This window comes from Geotrypetes seraphini, chromosome 6 (genome assembly GCF_902459505.1).
Source record: "Geotrypetes seraphini chromosome 6, aGeoSer1.1, whole genome shotgun sequence".
NCBI lineage: Eukaryota > Metazoa > Chordata > Amphibia > Gymnophiona > Dermophiidae > Geotrypetes > Geotrypetes seraphini.
The window spans coordinates 221,406,787-221,420,522 of record NC_047089.1 but is presented as its reverse complement, the minus strand read 5'-3'; the positions used below and the strand labels follow the sequence as shown (position 1 = coordinate 221,420,522).

At 45.0% G+C, this 13,736-nt stretch overlaps 1 protein-coding gene across 4 annotated transcripts in view; it reads left to right on the top strand.

Annotated features, from left to right (window-relative positions):
• BIN3 (bridging integrator 3) overlaps window positions 1-13,514 on the top strand; it is an 89,240-nt gene extending 75,726 nt beyond the window's left edge. For all 4 annotated transcript variants that reach the window (XM_033949532.1, XM_033949530.1, XM_033949529.1 and 1 more), the window contains 3 exons: window positions 717-858; window positions 1,004-1,138; window positions 11,400-13,514. In XM_033949532.1, the coding sequence (XP_033805423.1) occupies window positions 717-858; window positions 1,004-1,138; window positions 11,400-11,546 (424 nt within the window). In that variant the 3' untranslated portion in view covers window positions 11,547-13,514. The remainder of the gene's footprint in view (window positions 1-716; window positions 859-1,003; window positions 1,139-11,399) is intronic.
• The last annotated feature ends 222 nt before the right edge of the window (window positions 13,515-13,736 follow it).

The window sequence follows — 13,736 nt, the reverse complement described above, 5'->3', positions numbered from 1 at the left end:
ATGCTTGAGTACCTGAATAAATTCATGTAAACCATTCTGAGCTCCCCTGGGAGAACGGTATAGAAAATTGAATAAATAAAAATAAAAAATAAAATATTTTAAGGAGTGTTGTTCTGCAATAATTGAACTATGTATGTTTGTTAATATTTTTATGCCTATTATTATGTAAACCGTATAGGTAATATAAGGTATATAAATTTTTAACTAAATAAATGTGCTGCCTTTTCTGTGTACTGGGAAGCTGCTTGCACCCCTCAAAATGGTTCATAGACAAGTCGGCGAAAGACAAAGGTGCGCGCCGACAACTGAGCGCAAGACGGAGGCGCGCGCTGAAGAAAATTATAGTTTTTAGGGGCTCCGATGGGGGGTTTTGTTGGGGAGCCCCCCCAGTTTACTTAATAGAGATCGCGCCGGCGTTGGGGGGGGTTTGGGGGGTTGTAACCCTTCACATTTTACTGTAAACTTAACTTTTCCCCTAAAAACAGGGAAAAAGTGAAGTTTTCAGTAAAATGTAGGGGGTTACAACCCCCCACACCCCCCCACAACGTGGCGCGATCTCTATTAAGTAAAGTGGGGGGGTTCCCCCCCGTCGGAGCCGTAAAAACAGCAATTTTGTGCAGCGCGCACCTCCGCGCTGCGCTCAGTTGTCTGCGCACGCCTTTGTCCCGGAGCGCTTTTGACCTGACACCCCTCAAAATCTAGGTCTCTCTCTGCAGATTCAGCAGTGTATTTCCAAGCCTGAACATGGCAGTAAAGAGGCGGGAGCAGTCCCTGCAAGATTACAAGCGTCTACAGTCCAGATTGGAGAAGTATGAAGAAAAGGAGAAGTCCGGGCCAGTTCTGGCCAAACTACATCAGGTACAGGGATGGGATTGAGGGGGAGGCTAGTATGTTCCAGTGCAGGTACAGACTTGGGAGAGGAGTGCAATACTCCTGTTTCCTTAGCAAGGCCACTAGAGTAAACATTTGATTTGATGGTCCACTATTTCCCTCCATGTTCCAGGTGCGAGAAGAGCTGAGGCCTGTTCGAGAGGACTTTGAAGCCAAAAACAAACAGCTCTTAGAGGAAATGCCTAAATTCTACAACAGCCGCATTGATTACTTCAAGCCTAGTTTTGAGGCTTTAATTCGAGCGCAGGTAGACATCTATAAAATAATTCCTAGAGTACTGTAAGTGTTCGTGCAGTGTGCTGTGTGTTTTTGAGTTGTGAGTCTGGCATGCAAACACTTCCATGTGGGTTTGTAATTTGTGACTAGAGGGGGATAGTGGGCATGGAGACTGTTGCCCTCTAGTGGCCTGTTATTATCTTTCTGTTCTAAAGAGGTCAGTTACCATTAACATAGTAACAGTAAATGACGGCAGATAAAAGACCATTAAGACACTAAAACTACAAAGGTACTTTAAATAAAGCTTACATAGAACAAGCGAATTGGCAGGTAGACAGTACCAACATATAATCTGTTTAAACACTCAGCATTATATGACTAAAATACATATGTTTAAAAGCACTGTGTTTCTTTGCTATATTAACTGTTCTAGAATGCTTTTCTCCTATAGTCTTCCAGGTCACTGAAAATTCTCCTACCTGAGTATGACTGACCTTGAAATATGCTGGCAGTCCTTTTTTTTTTTTTTAGGTTTACCTGAACTCTCTCCTAAGGGCATACCAACCTGAAAGAGTAATTCTAGTTTTTAAAAACAATTTGTAAGTAGCACCTTCAAATCCCTGGGCCCCCGAGTCTGCAATAGACCACCCCTATACTTACGTCATCCCCCCCTATTACAGCTTCAGAAGAATGTTAGACTTGCCTTTTCTCCTCATAATGGCTGATCTCTACCCCATTCGCTCTCTAGAATCTAATTCAGTTGTCTTTGCTAATTTTTAAGCAAGGATTGTTCTGGGTCAAAAAGGGCTGAAGGAGTGCCAACAAATATGTTCCTACTTTGAGCCATGACACCAATAACACTTTTCAACATTCATTCCTACCAGAACACCTGGCCTTGATCACACATGCAGAACGCAAATACAGAACCACAAACTAAAAAAAAGTCCTAATATATACAAACAAAACCATAAGATGCCAGACGCTGCATGTAGTAAAACACTAGAGAAATAGAAAGAAGTAAACTCTCAAAACTGACTTATTTCGATCACCTAAATTTAAAATAAAATCAATTTTTCAACCTTTTTTTTTTTTTTTTAAATCATCATTTTCCAGTCTCTGCGGCCAGACAATCCCTCTGTGTCATCTCCATCTCTTGTAGATAAATGAAGTGGCAGAGGGAAGGCCCTTGCAGGGCCGGCAGCAAGCAGCTTGTTCACAGCACTGCCTTGGCTGGCCAGCTGCTGTTCTGGGAGGCCTGCAAGTATTTCTGATCTCACGAGGGGGAGGGGGGGTTCGGTCAGAGGGGTGGATAGGCCAGACCCATGCAAGAGAGGAGGGGACAGGGACATGGATGCTAGGTCTGTGGTGGGGGGAGAGGACATGGATGCAGGAGTGTAAGTGGTAGGGGGGAAGAAGAGGGGACACGGAACCTGGCCTGCAAGTAGGGGAGGAGAAGAGGGGACATGGATTCTAGACTACAAGTAGGTGAGGAGAAGAAGGGACATGGATGCTAGACTGCAAGTAGTGGGGGGAGAGGAGGGGGACATAGATCCTAGCCTGCAAAAAGGGGGGGAAGGAGGGGACATGAATCCTGGATTGCAAGTAGATGGGAGAGGACATCGATGCTGCACTGCAAGTGGGGGGGGGGGGAAGGGGAGAACCATAAGTAGAGGGGAAAAGGGGTGAGAAGGAAATCCAGGCCAGAAAGGGGGTGAGAAAGAAGAGATGCTTGACCATAGAAAGAGGGAGATGCCAGACCATGGGGAGTAGGAAAGGGATTCAGGATGCAAGCGAGAGAGGTGGTGGGCGGAATGAGGTGACATGGATGCTGGATCCACAAGTGGTGGTGGGAAATGGTAGAGAGAGGAAGAGATTCTTAACTAGTGGAGAGTGGGAGTGTCATATTTGGATACCTTACATTAGACTAGTGGAGTTAACAGTCAACAAGGAATCCACAATCCCTTCCATTCACAGATACAAGAGTGGTAGAGTATAACACTGGAAGATATACAGACTATGGAGGGCCAAGGAGGGTGATTCAAGGTGCAAGTGAGAGAGGGATAGGATTTAGAGGGAGACAGAACTGCAGTTGGAGTGAGAGAGCTGAAATCTGAGGAAGGAATTTCAGGCCTCACGATAGTACAATTCTACGCAAAACATTACAAATAAACTTTGCAGAATTTTGAAATACTGTATGCAGAATTTCACCAGGAGTAAGTAGTAGCTCCGGATGGAGCCATATTCAGGTATAGTAGGTATTTTCCTATCCCCAGAGGGCTTACAATTTAATTTTATATCTGAGGCAATAGAGGGTAAAGAGACTTGCCCAAGTTCATAAGGAGCGGCAATAGAATTGAAACTTGCTTCTCTGGTTGTCAGTCCAGTGCTCTAACCTCTAGGCTTACTACTCCATTCATGGACATTTCTGTAGGCAGGCATGGAGAGGAACAGCAATAATAGTTCTACAGCTGAAACAGAAAATTGGGGATAGACAGATGCAATGGCAGCAGCAGCTGATGGAAGCAGACGAGGAAGATGTGGGGTAGGGAAAGGCAAGATACAGAAGTTGGGGGTGAGGGGTTTAAGAGGCAGGGGAGGTATGCTGGGGAAAAGGAGGTAAAGGGTAGATACTAACTGGAGTAAAAGAGGATGATTGGGGAGGGCGACCTCACTTTTCACTTGTTGAAGAAGCTTGCATTCCTCTTATCCCAGGACAATCAGGCAGCATATTCTCCACATGTGGGTGACGTCATCTATGGAGCCCCGATCGGACACTCTCGCAAGCAAACTTGCTTGAAGATCTTCAAGCTTGTGAGAGTACCGCGCATGCACGGGTGCCTTCCTGCTTGAGCTAGGGGGCGCGTCTCCTCCTCGTGGCCTTAGTTCTTCATTTTCCGCAAAGGCAGAAGCCCAGTTCCTCTGCTCTACGATATCGGAGTGCCTCTTGCACCATGGCTTACTTCGTTTTTTTATTTTTGGGTGAGTCGTTGTGCGGCGCATTTAAAAAAAAAAAAAATTCTAATCTTAAAACGGTTTTTCTTCCGACTTCTGTCATTGACCCGGGGCTCCGGGTCCAACTTGGCCAGTGAGCCTCACGTGGCTGCGGCATCACTTGGGCCTATGTCCCGGCCGGTCTCTGGTTTCCAAAAGTGCACTCAGTGTGGTTGGATGATATCTATGACCCCCACCGTTGGTGCATTGAGTGCCTCGGGGCCGACCATCGTTTGGACTCCTGCCCGCGTTGTGCTACTCTTCAACCGCGGGCACTTTGGAGGAGAAGGGCCAGGATCCTCAAACTGTTTGGCATGGATCCGGCAGTGGGACTGACATCAGCCCTGGTGGGGGCCTCCACTTCGTCGAAGTTGCCCTCATCTGTCAAGTCCTCGTCTGCCTCGACGAAACCTGTGGCTCTGGGTATGTCTCCACTTCCTCCCTCGGGTTCCTTGGCGAAGAAGCCTACTCCGGGGTCTCAGGGAGGTACGACGGCCCATGCCCCGTCCAGACCTCCTCCAAAGCGTGCCTCCACTCAACGGGAATACTCTTCATCGAGGTCGCCCTCGTTGGAGCGCACCGCTGCAACTCCTCGACCTGATCCAATGGTCTCAGTGCCGATGTTCGAGGACATGCTGAAGGCCATCCTGCAGATGCAGATCTCCTCGGTCCTGAGCCAACTTGTCCCAGCTTCGAACTCGACCCCGGATGGCCAGCCTGAGCGCCCGCTCGACACCCTCTCGTGGACGGTCTCGACGGCTTTCCTCTAGTGGGTCATCCCCTGCTACTTCGAGGCCCGCGTCACCGCCCCGTGTGCCTCAATCGAAGCATACCTCGAAGTCCACACTTTCGAGGCTTCCGCCCTCGAAGAGGTCGAGGGACTCGCCTCCTCGGGGCAGATCTCCTGTCCCGCGTTCCTCGAGGCGCTTCAGAGAGCCAGTGCGGTCTCGACACACTTCTTGCTTCCGTCGGCGGTCCTCCCTGTCTGTCTCCCTGGGTCGGGGTGGTTCGGGGTCGAGGACCCCTCCCTCGAGGCCCTCGGGGAAGTTGGTTTCCCCTCCGGTTCCTCATACTCCTGGCTCTTCCCCCAATGGGGGACGCCGTGGGAGCTTCTCTGCCTCTCCGTGCCCTCGGAGCCGAGCATCTTCTCTGTCCTTCTCCCGGGACTCGGACATGCCTGCTCTTTATTCCAGTGAAGCGTCCCCTTCCTTTCCAGCGGCTCGACATTCCGGATCCTCCTCACCTAGCGAGACCCCTTCTTCGTCTTGGACCTCCTCTTTTGCTAAATTTGTCTCGGACATGGGTAGGGCTCTTCAGCTAGATCTCTAGTCCGGTACACCAAGGAATACCTGGATGAGTTGGAGCTGCCTTATCCCCCTAAGGAGTCCTTGCGGCTTCCTCTGAATCAGGTTCTCAAACAGACCTTCCTCCGTAATCTGGAAGCGCCTTATGACATCCTGGCCATCCCTTCCAAGATGGAGTCTCGATTCCATACGGTACCATGTAAGGGTTTTGAGAAGTCGCAGCTCTCCCACCAGTCCCTGGTGGTCGAGTCCTCGCTCAAGAAGTCCAACCCTCCAGGGTCTATGCTGCCGTCCCCCTGGGCAGAGAGGGCCAGACGATAGACAAGTTCGGTCGCCGCCTTTATCAAAACTCGATGATGGCGAACCGCATCCTTAACTACAATTTTACGTTTACTTCTTACCTCAAGCAGTGCCTGAAGGTTCTGCAGTCTTTCCTTCCTGATGTCCCCTCCCGCCGTCAACAGAGTCAGTGAGCTGCAGGCTTTGGTTGCAGATCTGCCTTTCACCATCTTTCATCATGATAAGGTGGTTCTCCGCACCCATCCTATGTTCTTGCCTAAGGTGGTTTCGGATTTTCATCTCAACTAATCCATTGTTCTTCCTGTGTTTTTTCCTAAGCCCCATTCTCATCCTGGAGAGATGGCTCTACACACTCTTTTTTTTAATATTTATTTATTATATTTTGAAATAGAAAACAAGCAAAAACACTTGTTTAGGTAAATTGAAAGGAAACAAAATATAAGGAATTATATTTTGAAATAGAAAACAAGCAAAAACGCTTGTTTAGGTAAAATGAAAGGAAACAAAATATAAGGAAATATATTTTTCCAAATTTAACATCAATAATAACTTCTTCTTAGACCCCAACATAAATTTACGGTGGAGTGGCCCCCAAAACAAAAAGGACATGTACCAAACAAGAAAACCATTGTAACTAATAGGCATTAACGGGTACACCTCTATATTTACTTAATGACCAATCTAACCCTTGGAAATCTTCTTTAAGTCCAGAAACGTCCGGAAATGGTCTGGAACAAAGAAAGTGTACTTCAAACCAACATATTTAATGAGGCATTTACATGGGTACACTAGTTGAAAATTTGCTCCCAAATCTTTCACTTCTTGCCTTATATTAAGAAAAAGTTTTCTCCTTTCTTGGGTTTCTTTGTTAACATCAGGGTAAATCCAAACCCGTTGACCCATGAAGGGAGTCTGTGCATTCCTGAAGTACATTTTCATTATTGCATTTAAATCTTGTTGAAAAACAAATGAGGCAAGCAGAGTTGCCCTCTCCACAATTTGCACCGTCGATGATTCCAATAGCTCTTGATAAGTTGCCTAATTCAGTTGGAGCCTGAGTCTGAGGCTCCGTTGTGATTACTTCAACACCTTTTTTTTTTTTTTTTTTTAAAGAAATTGGAAGATAATAAATTTTATTCAACAGAGGAAACATTTCAGGTGTGAAGTTTAAATTCTGTGATAGGTAATTTCTAAACATTTCAACCGGAGACGTATCAACTGTTTTTGGAAAATTCAATATCCTTAGATTTAATCTCCTGTTATAATTTTCCAATTGTTCTATCTTCTTGTGAATCATTAATTTATCTTTTATTAAGGTTTCGTTAACTGATTTTAAAGATATAATGTCCTCATTCGTTTTTTGAAATTTTAATTCTGTATCTTTTTTGATTTCATCTACTCTTTTTACTAAAGAGTCAACTTTGCCTACCAAATTTGCTGTTTCTTCTGTAGATTTTCGGATCGTTTCTTCCATTTTCTGGAGCAGTGTCCAGACGTCCACAAGGGAGACCTCCGGGGGAGTTGTGATTTTACCCTCAGCTCCTTGCTGTTTACCTTTCACCGCAGCTCCAAATCCAGCTGTGCTTCCCTCATGAAGGAATGCTCCTGAAACCATTTCGGTATCAGGGCTTCCTTCAAACTCAGACGTCTCTGTCGTGGGACACGGAGGAATAGAGAGGTCAGGGGGCGAGAGAGGAACTTCCGGCCCCGGCGTGCCTTCCAAGTCCCGAGAGGGCAACGCCATGGCACCTCACACTCCCATATCAAAAGGAGGTCGAGCTGCGTCTGGCGCATTGGAGTAGACGAATCCGAAGGTAAGGGCCCCATTCGGATTGTGCCTTTGAGCTTAGTATGAGGCATTATTAGAAGAAAAATTCACAATCCAGAGCTCGATCTCAACTCACATGGCTCACCGCCGCCATCTTGGCCACCACCACGGCTCTTCACACTCTTGACTGTAAGAGGGCGTTGGCTTTCTATCTGCAAGGCACTCGGACTCATCGGACTGCTCCTCAACTCTTCATATCTTTTGATCCGAATCGGTTGGGGTGTCTCGTATCCAAGCGCACCTTGTCCAACTGGTTGGCTGCTTGTATTTCTTTCTGCTATGCTCAGGCTGGTCTCCCGCTGCAGAGTAGGGTCACGGGGCATAAAGTCAGAGCAATGGCGGCGTCTGTTGCTTTCCTCAGGTCCACGCTTATTGAGGAGATCTGCAAGGCTGCCACATGGTCCTTGGTTCATACCTTCACCTCGCACTACTGTCTGGATACTTTCTCCAGGTGAGATGGCCAGTTTGGCCAGTCTGTGTTATGTCATATGTTCTCCTAACTTGCCAACTTTCCCTCTTCCCTTTATGGTTAGCTTGGAGGTCACCCACATGTGGAGAATATGCTGCCTGCTTGTCCTGGGATAAAGCACAGTTACTTACCTTAACAGGTATTATCCAGGGACAGCAGGCAGATATTCACAACCCACCCGCCTCCCTGGGGTTGGCTTCTTTGCTTCTTTGTAGATGACGTCACCCACATGTGGAGAATATCTGCCTGCTGTCCCTGGATAACACCTATTATGGTAAGTAACTGTTCTTTATTGCTAATCTGTGTTGGAAATGAAGGTGAGGGTAATTAAAGGACATAATTGGCCCTAGAATTAATTCTGAATGCCTATGTAGACGCATGTATTGTTATATATTGTAGCCACACTACAGCCCTAGGCCGGGACTCAGCAGTGCTCTCAGTGGCTATACACAAAAAGTGAACTGGTGTGTGACCCGGACTGGAGTCACCCTGCAGGATTTTCAAGGAACTCAAACAAAACCACAAACACTGTTGTTTAAATGGCAATAAAGCAAATTTACTTCTCCAAAATAAATGTCAGAATGGCCAAAACAAAGCAAATAATGCAACTTGCAAAATCCAAAGAAAAAAAATACTCAAAAGGAAAACTCTGAGAAAAGTTCAGAATTTTTTTTCTCACCAAAGTCAGTAATTTGCTCTGTGATACTGCTCTCCTCAGAGCTTCTTTCTCACAGGGCCTTCACAGCCTGCTCCTTAGCAGGTTGCACAAGAGAATACAGTTTTCTGCTTTGCTGCACCAAAACTCACATACAGTTTCCAAATAGCAAAGCCTCCAGCAGCTTCTAAAGCACTGCTGGGAATAGGAGAGTGCCTTAGGTTTACCTGACAAAAGCTCACAACAGCATTCAAAAATCCCTCCCGGGTGTTTGAAAATCTCTCCCCACAAAAAAGGCACTTTCAGCTTCTTAAACAAAATAAATGCAGAGTCCAAAAGAGTTCAAAAACTCACAGTTTAAGGCTTGCACCTGGTTGACAAGCCTACTTCAATCGGTTCTGGAAACACAGCTAGTTCCTCATCAGACAGTTCTCCCTGCAGTTCCATGGGAGTTTCATCTTCAGGTACTGGTAGTTCTGGAGGTATTCCAGCTTCTTCTATCTCCATAGTGTACAGCCATTACCCCTGCTTGAGCCTGTGAGGTCCTCATGGGAGAGAGACCTCAGCTTTCTCCCAATCCTGCCTACCAGCTTGTTCCAGACTGCTGGTTTTTCTAGGGAAGGGACACGTCCTGCTCTGCCTGAGTCAACAGGGAACCGATCTCTCTGGCTCCCCCGGTGGTGACCTGGATACAGGTTTCTCTGAGGGTTCTCAGTTCTAGCTTCATTCTGGCTCCCCCTGGTGGAAACCACCCGTGACCAAGGTAGGTATGGATCCTACCTGGTCACAATATGCATCTTTAATGTGCAATCTGTATAGTTTGGAAGTGTCATCTTTGGATACCTTACATTAGACTAGTGGAATTAATAGTCAACAAGGACTCCCCATACACAGATACAAGAGTGGTAGAGTATAACACTGGAAGATATACAGAGCGAGAGTACAAGCCTTTCAGCTTTAGGGTACAATTAGCGCTCCATCTGACAGTTGAATTTTTCCCTTTACCTAGCAATGAGAAACCAAGAGCAGGAGGGGAATAGCACGTTATCTAAAGAAAGCCCACCATGCAGTATTGCTGGCAGAGAGAGGGTTAAAGCATGGATGGTACCATTAGAGTCTGCTGAGCCCTCCAGAAGGGAAGATATTAATAGAACAAGAATGTAGAAGTCTCTTGTGTTTCTCCTGCCCTTCAGCTGCAGCTGAAGAAAGGCGGAGGGAGAGGTAGGATACAGTCTCCATGGATACTGCACCAGTTCTAAAAGAGAAAAAGGTGGGATACCACCTCTATGGAGATTGCATCCACGCTAGGCCAAGTGATGGCAGCACCAGAGGAGCAAGAGGTAGGAGACTACCTCCATGGATATTGTATTTGTGCAGTACCAAAAGGGGAAAAGAGACGGGACGTTGCCTTCATGAGTGGGATTCGGTGTTTAGCTACGATGACAGTAATAGCAATGGATAAGGTATATATAGATAAAACCATTTTCCAACCTTCCTGTACTGGGCTCATTTTCCCTCTTCTGCGTTTCAGATCTGTTACCTGTGGCTGGCTTTTCATATTCTTGAAACTTTGATATTATCTGCCTTCCCTCTCTCCTCTACAACTTCATCCTTTCCCCTTCCTCTCTCATTTGACCTCTTCTGTTCTCCAGATTTCTCTGCCCCTTTACTGTTCTCCCTTCTGGCCTGCCTCCTTTGTCATCTCTCTTTCATGCTTTCTTCATTGTAAGTTGACCATAAGCTGAGACCTTGGTCAAAGTCTTGCAGCCTCTGTTCCTATAGCACTCTACTGGTAGGAGGAGTGAACTACCTGAAAACTACAAATTTCAGAGCAGTACTCTCTTCCTAAGAGAAGAGGCTGCGGACTGTTGCTTAGCAACTGTTTCTATGCCAACTAAATCTTGCATTGCAAAAAAATACAAGATTTATCTCAGTTAATGCAATACCAGGAAACGAGTCTCCACATAATACACTGTTATAGACCTGTTAAGAGCAATTGTGCACCAGAAACTATAGGAGTATAGAATGGATTTTATGGATATGTACAAGGTGCAGTAGATATCTGCTGTGTCAGGAATGCAATATGTGGGTGCTGCAAATACTGTGGAATAGCTTTAGGAAAGATCTCTCTGAAAGCATCGACATAACTTCATGGATGAATCAGGGGTTGTTCACAGTGTCTCCCCAGTGTGTGGGCTGCAAAGGGCAGAGTTCCTGACTCACAGATTAGGAAAAATGCTGTCATTGTGTAGGAAGGAGAAACTCTGTCAGAGGGTGGGAAAGAATGGGAGGTGGAGAGAGCACTTAGTGCAATCACAAAGAAGCAAGCAGGAAAGCTCTTCACTGCACCACCTACACTCACAGGTAGCCCAAAGACGGGGGATCTCCTCAATGCTGCTGTAATGCTTTCACAGGACCCCTAGAGAACAGGACTTCTTACTTCAGTGTTACTCTCTTGCAGTCCTTGAGAGAGAGAGGAAGGAACTGGGATTTCAAAGATATCCCTAATGAATATGCATGATGCAAATCTGCATACTATATAGCATGCATCTCAATCTCATGCCTTTTCTTTAGAGAGATCCTGAAATCCCAACTTTTTTTTGCAGCCTTTCAGCCCTCTTCTAGGCTTACACAGTGACCTGTATGGGTATGCACGTCCCACTGTCTCCCCTGCTCATGCGCATTTCCCTGAATTAGCAGAAGCTCCTTATACTTTGCTTATTTTCTTCTTGTTTTCCATTCTAGGTCGTATTCTATACTGAAATGTACAAGATCTTTGGAGATCTGACTGAGCAGATTGATGAACCAGGCCTGACGGATGAGCAGCGTGAGGAAGAGAATGAGGCTAAACTGAATGAACTGAGAGCTTTGTCCATTGTGGCTGATGACTGAAGCTGGGGCACTGTCTGGGCATTGCTTAGCATTACCAGCTTGACTCTCCATGAAGTCTTAGTATGGGTTTTCTGATTTCAGAAATCAGATTAACTTTTTCATACACTATAGATTTGAAACCACCAGGATTTTACTAGTTCTCTTTGGCTAGTGTTTCCCAGGGCCAGTTGTGCGGTGTATTGGGGCAGAATGATGTGCCCCATGGATAGTTCTGTTCTATGCTATAACCTGTTTGATGTGTGTAACTGATCATTAGAGCACACTAAATTTTATAAGGATTTGGGGACTGGATGGTGCTCACTATGCCTTGGAGGGCTTTCTGGGGGTTTTTTTGTTTTCCAAAAGAATTAATTTAAAATTTTGTATAATTAGGGCTGCTATTTAAGTGTTTATAACACAAAATCTAGCTGATGATTAGTTTTAGTTAATATAGAAATAAGAGGCAAGGGAGAGTAAAGACAGACTGAATTTCAGTTTTGGTTATGTTGCTGAAACTGGCCCAAAAGCTTTTCTGCCAGATTCAGTTTCGGCCAGAGCCACGTTTTCAGTGCAAGCCAAAAATGTGTGCGTTTGTCTTGGAACAGGAGTTGCCTTCCACCCTGCCCCCCATGAGGCCTATCTTATAATTTCTGGCATTATAGTAGTGCAGTCAGACAGCAAGATTGATTCCTAGTTGCAAGAGGTTGTGGCAGCCATTTTGCAAGTAGAGCTAGCATGGGCAAGAGTGTCTGAGGATCACTTCTGCTCAGACTACACCACTAAACCACAAGTGATTGTAAGATTGGTGGGAAAGCTAGCTACTCTTTCTGCATTAAACACACACACACAAAATTACAATTTTGCACAATAGTTGTTATGGGAAATAGAGTGCTCAAAATCAATGCTTTTGATACAAAAACTGTAGCAGGAATTTTTTAAGTCTGTAAATTTGGGATGATAAGCTCCTTATTATTAGCCTGTCTGGAGAAATGACATCAGCTATCACTCCAGATGTGGCGCAAAATCAGCCATTGTAAAAGCACTATGGCTTTTAGTTTTTCATTAGCTGATGTCCATGTGTACAGAGGATATTTTTGCTTGGAGGTAAAATATGGTCTCTTATTATTTAAATTATTTATATATACAGTATATATATTCTGGATACGATTTGGGCAGTTCTAAAGAATTTCCAGCCTCTGTTGTTTATGATGAAGATACAGTGTTTTAATCAAACTTGTGGCGTGCAGAAGCTAGATCCTGTAAGAAAGGAACTTGTAGTAAGTTTTCAAGTACTGGTCGCTTGTAGTGTTAGTAGGGAAATATGACAATAAACTGAGGTTTATATTTTAGAAAATAATTTGAGAAATGTATTGCTCTTGGGGTTTGTTTGGGTGGTATTTTTTTTAAATTTTACACAGCATCTAGTCCTCATATTCCATGCCATCAATGTCCTGTCCTTTAGTCTGGATTATGCATCAGGCTTGTATAGTGTCCACAGTGTAGACCAGTGTTTGGACTCCTTTACCCTATTTTAGTAAGAATTTATATCATGCTTGTTTCCCATTTTGTATTTAATTAAAGGACACCTTAATTTCTCTTGTTTGGGTAAGCATAAAAAGCTGGTAAGCATGACCCCCTTTTTAAAAAAACAAAAAAAACCCAACAACAAAAAACATTCTCAATGCTCCTGTCGCAGAAGATATTTTAATTACATCTGTACTTACTTGGGAACCTAGACATACCAAACTTGTTTAGAAGTCCTTGTTAAAATGGCTCTCCTAGTTCTTAGCATGTGCTTGCAGTTCCTGGGCTGGAGGATAATCTCCTGTGGGTTTAGCAGAGGGTCGCTCCCAGTCTCCAAAAGTGCTGCCCAATTCAGGGAAATATTTTTCGATTTGATTCAACCTATTGAATCAAATTTTTTTTATTCCATTTTCCTGCCCAAGTGGGTGTTTATTGAAAATGTCCTGACATGTTTATTTTGTAGCCTCTTTACCCACCCCACCCCCCTTTGCCTTCTCTTACACCCACACTGGCGCTGTGGTGTAAACAAAAAAGACTTTTCCTCTCGCTGTTAGGTCCTAGCTCACATTCACTGTCTAACACCTGCGCTGGCAGGATACACATTTCAAATCTGACATATTATAATCAGAAAACAGAAAATAAAATTATTTTTTCTACCTTTTTGTTGTCTGGTCATTATTAAAATCA